Source organism: Limanda limanda, chromosome 7 (genome assembly GCF_963576545.1).
Source record: "Limanda limanda chromosome 7, fLimLim1.1, whole genome shotgun sequence".
Lineage (NCBI taxonomy): Eukaryota > Metazoa > Chordata > Actinopteri > Pleuronectiformes > Pleuronectidae > Limanda > Limanda limanda.
In genome coordinates, this window is record NC_083642.1 from 1,604,016 (window position 1) to 1,614,950 (window position 10,935).

The 10,935-nt window shown below is 42.2% G+C and overlaps 2 protein-coding genes and 1 pseudogene across 2 annotated transcripts; all 3 read right to left on the minus strand.

The window, feature by feature from the left end:
* Positions 1-2,447: 2,447 nt before the first annotated feature.
* LOC133004559 (lysophosphatidic acid receptor 6-like) lies at positions 2,448-3,410 on the minus strand. The gene has a single exon (XM_061074025.1). It carries the CDS (start codon positions 3,408-3,410, stop codon positions 2,448-2,450), a length of 963 nt encoding a protein of 320 aa, XP_060930008.1.
* A 1,644-nt stretch (positions 3,411-5,054) lies between these two features.
* LOC133004560 (lysophosphatidic acid receptor 6-like) lies at positions 5,055-6,041 on the minus strand. Its single transcript, XM_061074026.1, has one exon. It carries the CDS (start codon positions 6,039-6,041, stop codon positions 5,055-5,057), a length of 987 nt encoding a protein of 328 aa, XP_060930009.1.
* Positions 6,042-9,214: 3,173 nt separating this feature from the next.
* LOC133004561 (proteinase-activated receptor 3-like) lies at positions 9,215-10,935 on the minus strand (annotated as a pseudogene).

Below are 10,935 nucleotides of genomic sequence, written 5' to 3' on the forward strand. Positions count from 1 at the left end.
GTTGACATCCTAAGATATATGAAATAGCATTCTGGATGTTAACAGATGTGTAATTCCTATGAACACAGTATGTTATTATCACTAGTTTAGTCATTTCCTTATTCATTTGTATAATACAAGTTTTCAATTGAAAAGTAGTAAAGAAAATCTACTCTGCCATCTACTGGCGATAGCAAATACTGCAGCAGATCAACATACACTGACCTCCAAATAAAATCAGATTAGTTGTTCATAATATAATAGCATTATACCTTCAGTGGGCCTACAATGGAATATTCCTGTATTTGGATAATTTCTGCACCTTCAGATAATTTTTTTGTATCCGTTTCAATTATATTCTGCAGGCAGTACAGGCGCCTGTAATGCCAGCAGAATATAATTGAAATGGACTTTACTGATGTGGGATTTTCAAAGAGGCAGGAGGGAACACTATTGGATTCACGGACTGAAAACCCTGTCACTTATTAGATTGAAGATAGATTATGACTTGAAGTGTTTTCTGTAAAGTACCACGATTTATTGGATATTTTGATTAAGCTGTTAATAATGTTCATCTAGAGCTGAGATTTGACTTTTCTGTACATCTATTAGGAATCTGTTCAAAATAAGAATAAGTGCTAAAACATTTTCACATTTGTTTCATTGTTGTTCAAAAAAAATAATGAATCTGACGCACACACACATGTACGTGCTTTATTCTGTTTGGATAGTAACCAAGGAGCTGGCCGTTCACAGCAGTGAAACCTCATCAGGCTTTATAGGGTTAAATTTCTGCTGGGTGGAGCTCTTGCTGGAGAGCCAATAGGAAGCTTCGATTTTAATCCCCTCATTTGCATGTGTGTCCAGGAGTGTAACAAGTGAGCTAGTAGGCATTTTGGCTGCCACTTGCATACTAGTAAGCCCTTACAGCCTCACTAGTTAGATCGTACAGTCAAAAAACACTGCAACTAGCAAACTACTGCACATTTCAAGCCCACTAGCTTACTAGTAAACATTTTGCACCTCACTAGTTAGCTAGCAAGGTGCAAAAAAGGTGTTAACTAGTTAACTAGTGAGGATTTTGGCTGCACTAGTTTGCAAGTGTGCATTTGGGCTCCCACTAGTTAACTACTGCAGCAAATTGGAGGCCACTAGTTAACAAGTGAGCTGAATCCATGTTTGACTAGCTTACATGTCAGAGCTTTTGCAGCTCACTTGTTAGCTAGTAACACTTTCAGCCTTACTAGTTCGGTCCAGAGGGCCACTAGTACAGCAAAAAGCCCCCTAGTGGAGACTTTGGCTCTACTAGTGCAGCGCACAGTGTTACTAGTAAGGTTTCTGTTGTAACTAGTTAACCAAAAGTGCCACTAGTTGCTGAAAAAGAGTGACTAGTTAGATTTTTTTTTCAACTAGTTCAGTAAGATGCTGAACTAGTGCGACCAAACGTCCAACTAGTGCAGACAAAGACCGAACTAGTGGAGGGGACTGAAATTTGATATCAAGGATTTTGAATAAATGCTCAATCGGCTTGCCATACTGCATTGAAGGTTTTCCTTCCTGTGTCATCAGTACAACTTGTATGTGTATACGTGGATGTAATTGAAGCTATATCATAGCTCTGTGTGAAATTGCTGAAACAATGCAACCTGTTGCCTCCTAGGAGACTGAGTTCTTTGACCTTCTCAGAATAAAGAGAACATGTTGCACCCTGGGAGACTGAGCTCGGTAGGCTCGCTCCAGCACATGCGGCCATGTGGTTTCAGATTTTTGACCACACATGTAGGTCGAAAGGGGAGCCTCTAGTTTCATAAAAACTTGTTTCCCAACACAGGGTATGATGTTACACACGACCAATGCACTCGTCAAAATATTATTCATTTGTGGTGTTCAGGGTCGCAGCAGTTTTAATTTGACATGTTTCAACCCACTTTGAAGAACAGTACGTCAGTGTTTAGTCATAGCAGTAACGTTATATTTAGATTTAGAGTAAATCATACAGTACTTCCTGTTTTCAATCACCAGGTCTCATCCTGCAGTCACAGTATTAGAACGGACGGAAAAAAAAAGGTTTTCTACACTTACACCAGATATTTAATATAAATAAAACCCTGTAGTGAGTGGACATTGAAACGACAGATACTACAAATGTTACTGTACCGCTTTTTATTTAATGAACTTAAAAAGAAATACAATAACTTGTTCAAATTCCTAATTCTTTGCAGAGGTCTATTTATTCTGTTTTAAGTTTATAATATAAAATGACATTGCTTTAACATGAGAAATGTTGATTCTTAACGTCTGCTTGCTGTAGACTCATAACAAGACACAACCGCACAAGGTAAAGAAAATCAGAAGCCTGTTTTCGTTTCGACCCTTTATTTTGATGTAAAATGACAATTTTAATAAAAACTTTTTTATAAAATTCATCCAGTTCTATATATAGACAAGGATGCAGAGTTATATTCAAGTTATATGTCTACAGGTTCAGCTCTCTCGCTCCTCTCCACTCGTCCACACAGCCATGACTTCTTCAAGCGTCTCCATTTGCAGTGGCTGGTGGTGACATAGTACAGCACAGGGTCCAGGCACGTGTTGAGGGTGACGAGGGCCGTGGTGACCCGCCTGGCTTCAAAAATGAGGTTAGCGGAGGAGCAGCTCTTGATGACATCCATGCGTTGCAGGAGGTGCAGCAGATTGGCCACGTGGTTGGGCAGGAAGCAGAGCAGCGTGATGGCCAGGATGGTGTAAATGACCCTCAAGGCTCTTTGGGCTGTTTTAGTCCTGATCATGGAGATGCGCCTCACAACCAGCGGGTAACACACCAGGATGATCAAGGTGGGCAGCAGGGAGAATAAGATCAGACTCAGCAGGTTGTACACCTTCAGACGCGTGCCCCACTCGTGCTTGGATAGGTTCTCGAAACAACTCTGTCTTCCAGATTGGTTGACGTTGGCTTTCAGAGGCCCCAAGAGGACGAAGACCAGCATCATCACTCCAGCGACGCACCAGAGCGCCACGCACACAGCCAGAGAGCGCCAGGGCCTCCGCTGCCTCAGGTAGGCGTGAGGATGCACCGTGGCCATGTAGCGGTCCACACAGATACAAGTCATGAAACAGATGCTCATGTAGATGTTGCAGACGAACAGGACCCCAGTGATGCGGCAGGCGACGTCCCCAAACACCCAGTTGTCTCCGTTGAGGTGGTAGTGGATCCTGAAGGGCAGAGTGCAGAGGATGAGGATGTCCGCCAGGGCCAGGTTGCTGATGAACACGCTGAAGGCTGTGCGAGGGGTGATCTTGAAGGTGAAGACGAAGAGAGCAGCCAGATTTCCAGGTAGACCCACGACTAACGCCAGGATGTAGATCACTGGGAAGAGGGAGTACTGATACTCCACTGAGGGGGGGCTGCAGCTGGCTTCCGTCCCGTTCATGATCAACGATTGATTGGAGGGTTGTTTTGTTTGTGTGTCTGTGAAAGAAGTCAAATGAACGTGTGGGTTTGTTTTCATTCACGCTGCTGCCTCACACACCGTCCTCTAACTGTAGCAACACAAACATGTTTCCATTCAGAGTTTTTCCCCTTTTGGTTTAACACAACATTGGAAACCAATCTTTTACTCATCGGATCAGTCACGTGTCGACGTTCCTTAATGTCTAGTCCTTGCTTCTAATGCATTTCTCAAGAAACTTAACACATTTATCTGTTTTGTTCAGGTATAAACTATGATGGACATTTTTTACACTGCACAAAACACACTGTCTTGAGTGAAGTGAAATAACCGGAAGAAAATATTGAACACAAATAAAGGCAACACTTCCTCTAACGGTGTTTGTGAGACAATAGATTTTTTATCTTACTGCTTTTATATTAGATGTTAAACCTCTGTGACTCTCCCCTTCATTGCAGGAGCTGTTTCTAAGAAGGTAAACGTGTTGTGAAAAATAAACCCAGACTAAATAGACCAATAAACAAAGTATTTTGACATTAAACAAAGTCACTTACCTAGTTGTTGAGAGTCTGATCTCCAAATGTAGAAAGCAGCAACTGAGATTGTTGTGCTGCTGTGTTATCACCGTGTAGCTGTTCTCTGCGTTGTGTAGACCATGCAGCTCTGCTCAGGCTTCTTAATATTCTGTCAGTGCATCGTGTGACGAGTGGAGCAGGAAACCTTAGCATGACATCAGAATCACCTCATGTCATGCTATGGCAGTGTTACAATAATAGACTGAATTATCATGAATTTGTTGCCTTGTTTGGACATGTGTTTAGATTTTAATGGGTGTAGGTTAAAAAACAAAAATGTCCCCTCAAAGTTTGACAGCACCACAAACTGCAGCCTCCTAAATTATCTTACATTTGGACCAACACAACATCACAACCTTCATGAGGGGAGGATTTACGACAGGGCTGTTCATCAGACAGTGTTTGTTAACTTTCATAAACATTTTATTAAAAATAAAGAGAGAGCAGATAAAGATAATCACTGGCTGTTGGTTCATTACAGTGCTTCTTTTTTCCTCTGTTCAACGTGTAATGAGATTGTAAAACAACACAACACATTTTGTTGCTCTGTCCTGAACCTCAGACGGCCAACACACAAAAGAAAGTGATTATCTGCAGCGGGTGAAGGAAACTTTCTGCAAAAGTTTTAGGAGACATATGAACAAACAGTTGCCGGTATAGCTGAACTGCTCCTGCTGCTTTTCAGGGTCGCAGCAGTTTTAATTTGACATGTTTCAACTCACTTTGAAGAACCTTACATCAGTGTTTAGTCATAGCAGTAACGTTATATTTAGAATCAGAGTAAATCATACAGTACTTCCTGTTTTCAATCACCAGGTCTCATCCTGCAGTCACAGTATAAGAACGGACGGAAATAAAAAGGTTTTCTACAATTGATATGTTATTTCATAATAAAACAGTGGTTGTACTGTATATGTACAGGTATCACATAGACTGCCTCACAACTTCATTAACCACGGGACCTGAAGGTGACTAGATTTGTCCTGACTGTGCAGCCAGTTCCCCCCCCTCCAGTTCCATATAAAGACAAGGAAGCAGAGTTATATTCAGGTTATATGTCTACAGGTTCTGCTTCTCGGTCCACTGCAATCGTACTAACATCTCTGCTCCTCTCCACTCGTCCACACAGCCATGTCTTCTTCAAGCGCATCCATTTGCAGTGGCTGGTGGTGACGTAGTACAGCACGGGGTCCAGGCACGTGTTGAGGGTGACGAGGGCCATGGTGACCCGCCTGGCGTCATAGATGTGTTTGGCGGCGGAGCAGGATGTCTTGATGACATCCCTGCGTACCAGGATATAAAGCAGATACACCAGCTGGCTGGGCAGGAAGCAGAGCAGCGTGATGGCCAGGATGGTGTGAATGACCCTTACAGATCTTTGGGCTGTTTTAGTCCTGATCATGGAGATGCGTCTCACAGCCAGCGGGTAACACACCAGGATGATCACGATGGGCAGCAGGGAGAATAAGATCAGGCCCAGCAGGTTGTACACCCCCGCACGCATTTTCCACTCGTGCTTGGATAAGTTCTCGAAACAAGTGTGTTTTACAGATTGGTTGTCGTTGGCTTTCAGAGGCCCCAAGAGGACGAAGACCAGCATCATCACTCCAGCTACACACCAGAGCGCCACGCACACGGCAATAGAGCGCCAGGGCCTCTGCTGCCTCTGGTAGGCGTGAGGATGCACCGTGGCCATGTAGCGGTCCACACAGATACAAGTCATGAGACAGATGCTCATGTAGGTGTTGGAGTAGAACAGGACCCCAGTGATGCGGCAGGCGACGTCCCCAAACACCCAGTCGTCTTTGTTGAGGTGGTAGTGGATCCTGAAGGGCAGAGTGCAGAGGATGAGGATGTCCGCCAGGGCCAGGTTGCTGATGAACACGCTGAAGGCTGTGCGAGGGGTGATCTTGAAGGTGAAGACGAAGAGAGCAGCCAGATTTCCAGGTAGACCCACGACTAACGCCAGGATGTAGATCACTGGGAAGAAGGAGTACTGATACTCCGCTGAGTTGAGGCTGCAGTTCGTCCCGTTCATGATGAACAATTGATTGGGGGGTTGTTTTGTTTGTGTGTCTGTGAAAGAAGTCAAATGAACGTGTGGGTTTTTTTTCATTCACACTGCTGCATCGCACACCGTTCGCTAACTGTAGCAACACAAACATGTTTCCATTCAGAGTTTTTCCAATTTTAGTTTCACAAAATATTGGAAATCAATATTTTACTCATCGGATCAGTCACATGTCTGATAAATGCATAAATAAATACAGAAATCAATAATAAATAGAAATAAATAAAGAAATGTATAAATAAATGTCTTAAATATATTTCCACATTTGTTTATTTCTACATTTATGTGTCCATATGTAAATGAGGTAGGAGGTCCCAAACTCAGTCTCGAGCAGGATTGGTCAACTGAGCCATACACACACACACACCCACAGGCCCCGGAGCTCCGCCCCCGCTACACACTCGCTGAGAGACACAAGCAGTGACTGAGACTTGAACTCGTCACCGTGAAGCAGCTGCTCAGTGACTTTGTAGAACAGTGGAAACAGTGAAAACACCGAGCTTCTCTGGTCACATCTGCTCAGAGATCAGCTGCTTCATGGGCAGAGCAGAAGTTTGTACCGGGCTGGAGTTTCTGTTTCCTCCTCCTCTCTGCTCGCTCCTTGTGCTCAGTAGAACACGAGACGTGACGCTCACAGTTACTGACACCTTAATCATCCCAATAAAAAATAACCTGAACTAACCCTCTGAACTTGAACTAGTTCATTTTAAGTGTGAACTGGCTCAACGCTGCAAACAGCTACTGGACACCAGTCAGCATTGAAAGGCAGAAGTAGAAGGGCTGGATCATTACACTCCTATGACCAATCCTGTATGAGACTGCGGTTAGGCCCGCTTTCTCATTAGCATACGGACACAGAAATGTGGAAATGAATGAATGTGGAAATAAATAAATGTGGAAATATATTTAAGACATTTATTTATACTTTTCTGTATTTATTTCTGTATTTATTTAATTATTTCCTTATTTATTTATATTTGTATTTATTTATACATTTATTTATTTATTTATATTTAAGTCATGTATGATCCTCTATACTTATCACGTGCTGTGAAAAAGTATTTACCCCCTACCTGATTTTGTATTTTTTTGCATTTTTGTCACACTTAAATGATTCAGATCATAAAACAAATTTTAATATTAGACAAAGATTATTAAGTAAATACATAATGCTGTTTTTAAATGATGATTTCATTTATTAAGGGGAAAAATCTATCCAAACCTACTTGGCCCTCTGTGAAAAAGTAAATGCCCCCTTAACCTAATAACTGGTTGTGCCAACCTAAAAAAATGTGGTTAATCAGAGTTCATTCATGATTTATCAAGGGGGGCAGTTACTTTTTCACATAGGCCCAGGTAGGTTTGCATAGCTTATTTCCCTTTATAAATGAAATCATCATTTAAAAACTGCATTTTGTATTTACCCGGGTTATCTTTGTCTAATATTAGAATTTGTTTGATGATGATCTGAAACATTTAAGTGTGACAAATATGAAAACAAATAAGAAACCAGGAATGGGGCAAATGTTTTTTCACAACACTGTATATCTGTTTTGTTCAGGTATAAACTATCATGGACTTTTTTTACACTGCACACAACACATTGTCCTGTATTTGTTACAGAGTTTTTATCCAAAAAGAGTGAAGTGAAGTAACCGGAAGAAAATACTGACACAAATAAATGCAACACTTCCTCTATTGGTGTTTGTGAGACAATAGATGTTTTATCTTACTGCTTTTATATTAGATGTTAAACCTCTGTGACTCTCCCCTTCATTCCAGGAGCTGTTTCTAAGAAGGTAAACGTGTTGTGAAAAATAAACCCAGACTAAATAGAGCAATAAACAAAGTATTTTGACATTAAACAAAGTCACTTACCTAGTTCTTGAGAGTCTGATCTCCAAATGTAGAAAGCAACACCCGAGATTGTTGTGCTGCTGCGTTATCACCGTGCTGCTGCTCTCTGCGTTGTGTAGACCATGCAGCTCTTTGCTCAGGCTTCTTAATTTTCTTAAGAAGCCTGCATGACGCACTGTATGACGAAAGGAGCAGGAAACCATTGCATGATATGAGGTTCACCTCATATCATGCAATGGCAGTGTTACAATGAGAGATGTTTGGACGTGTGTTTAGATTACTATTAATCTGCTTTGAGAGTGAAGTTTAAAGAAAAAAAACTTTGCCTCGAAGTTTGACAGCACCACAAACTGGAGCCTCCAAAAATTATCTTACAGTTGAATCAACCCAACATCACAACCTTCATGAGGGAGGATTTACTACAGGGCTGTTCATCAGACAGTGTTTGTGAACTTTCATAAACAATTCATTAGAAATAAAGAGAAGCAGAGAAAAGCCATCCTTATTTAAAGTTTGATAGAGAATAAAAGCTGCAGACCGAGACACTTTAGTTTAACTAGGAGGCTTTAACAAGAAAGGATGGATATTTGAGATCGTGTTCATAGTGCATATTCAAGCCTATACCTTCCTTTTCCCAACCTTTCCAACCGGCTACACGATCTGTATGATAATTTCTCGATGTGCACAAAGAGGTCACACATGCTTCACATTTTATTTTTTATACCAGGCCCTTGGTTCATTGTGATTTCCACACGTAAGAAAAAACTCTTTTTTTTGTTGTTTTATAACCAGTGTTGGGAAATGGTTTTTGTGGAACCACAGGCCTCCTTTTCGGCCTACATGTACTGAAGACAGCATGTTTCTTTGTTCTTAAGAAAGCCAAGGAACTCACTCTCCCAGAATGCTTCAGGTCCTTTTGTTCCAGCAGTTTCACCCAGAGGTGTGAAAAAGCCACCAGTGTCAACTCCAATTGGTCACTCTGGCCCCATGACCTGTGAGGTCAGCCATTTTGCAGAGTTCTATTTATTCTGTTTTAAGTTTATAATATAAAATGACATTGCTTTAACATGAGACATGTTGATTGTTAACGTCTGCTTGCTGTAGACTCATTACAAGACACAACCGCACAAGATAACAAAAATCAGAAGCCTGTTTTCGATCCGTCCCTTTATGTTGATGTAAAATGACAATTTTAATAAACATTTTTGTATCTTTAAGTCTCCAGTTCCATATATAGACAAGGAACCAGAGTTATATTTAAGTTATATGTCTACAGGTTCAGCTCACTCGCTCCTCTGCACTCGTCCACACAGCCATGTCTTCTTCAAGCGCCTCCATTTGCAGTGGCTGGTGGTGACATAGTACAGCACGGGGTCCAGGCACGTGTTGAGGGTGACGAGGGCCGTGGTGACCAGCCTGGCATCGTAGATGCGGTTGGCGGTGGAGCAGGATGTCTTGATGACATCCCTGCGTTACAGGAGGTGCAGCAGATTGGCCACGTGGTTGGGCAGGAAGCAGAGCAGCGTGATGGCCAGGATGGTGTGAATGACCCTCAAGGCTCTTTGGGCTGTTTTAGTCCTGATCATGGAGATGCGCCTCACAACCAGCGGGTAACACACCAGGATGATCACAGTTTGCAGCAGGGATCAGAAGATCAGGCCCAGCAGGTTGTACACCCCCACACGCGTGTCCCACTCGTGCTTGGATACGTTATCGAAACAACTGCAGCCTTCAGATTGGTTGACTTTGGTTTCCAGAGGCCCCAAGAGAACGAAGACCAGCATCGCCACTCCAGCTACACACCAGAGCGCCACGCTCACTGCCAGAGAGCGCCAGGGCCTCTGCTGCCTCTGGTAGGTGTGAGGATGCACCATGGCCATGTAGCGGTCCACACAGATACAAGTCATGAGACAGATGCTCATGTAGATGTTGGAGTAGAACAGGACCCCAGTGATGCGGCAGGCGACGTCCCCAAACACCCAGTGGTTCCTGTTGAGGTGGTAGTGGATCCTGAAGGGCAGAGTGCAGAGGATGAGGATGTCCGCCAGGGCCAGGTTGCTGATGAACACGCTGAAGGCTGTGCGAGGGGTGATCTTGAACATGAATACATATATGAACTAAAGCCATAGACTATATATAATCGACGTAGGATGCTTGACGTCACCCATCGGCTGAGTGAAGACTGAGAGGAGGCTGCATGCTACCAGACGTGGCTGCTAACCGGCTAGCGCTGCAGTGTTGCTGCTTCAGGATGGTCCTGATCTTCACAACAAACTCACTAGAGGTAAGTAACCTTGAAACTACACAAAAAAACCTATTGCTTTATCAATTATCATAATCAAATGCTTACATGCCTCAAGTGATTTTTAATACGTAATTGTTAAAAAGGTTAACGTTTATTTAATGTGTAATGAACAGATTGAAGCAAATTAACTTCATTACTAGAGAGTTGTGTTTGGTTGTGACTTGATTTTAATTTTAATAAATTAAGTTAATATCAATACGCTACATGTAAATTAGACAGTTTAGAGAAGATTATAATCTCCACACACCAGTGTTGTAAACAGTTCTATTTATTACATAATTATGATTTCTCTCTGAGAGAAGTGGAGACTTGATGTGGACTGTTTTCAACAGCTCTGTGGGAGATTATCACCTTGAATATTAAAGATGAGGTAGAAATACATTTTATCTATTTGTACAATGTTTTGTTTCTTTCAGTACATTACATTTCATTTAGCTGATGCTTTTATCCAAAGCGACTTACAATATGTGCATTCAACCATGAGGGTACAAACCCAGAGCCCAGTACATCGGTTCTGTCTAAAATCTGTGGTGCTTCCACCTGCTGAACATAGAATAAACTGTAAGAACCAGTCTTTGCTGGAACATACAAAACATTCTTTTAAAGTGAGTTTCTTCTTCTCATTAGATGAAGCACTGCACCCCCTGATGTCTTCAGCAGCAACATGGTGGAGATCGGAAGCTTCAGGCTGGTCAACAT

Excerpts from the sequence above, each read along its gene's own strand:
- LOC133004559 (XM_061074025.1), bottom strand. The coding sequence starts at position 3,410 with ATGAACGGGACGGAAGCCAGCTGCAGCCCCCCCTCAGTGGAGTATCAG.
- LOC133004560 (XM_061074026.1), bottom strand. The coding sequence starts at position 6,041 with ATGAACGGGACGAACTGCAGCCTCAACTCAGCGGAGTATCAGTACTCC.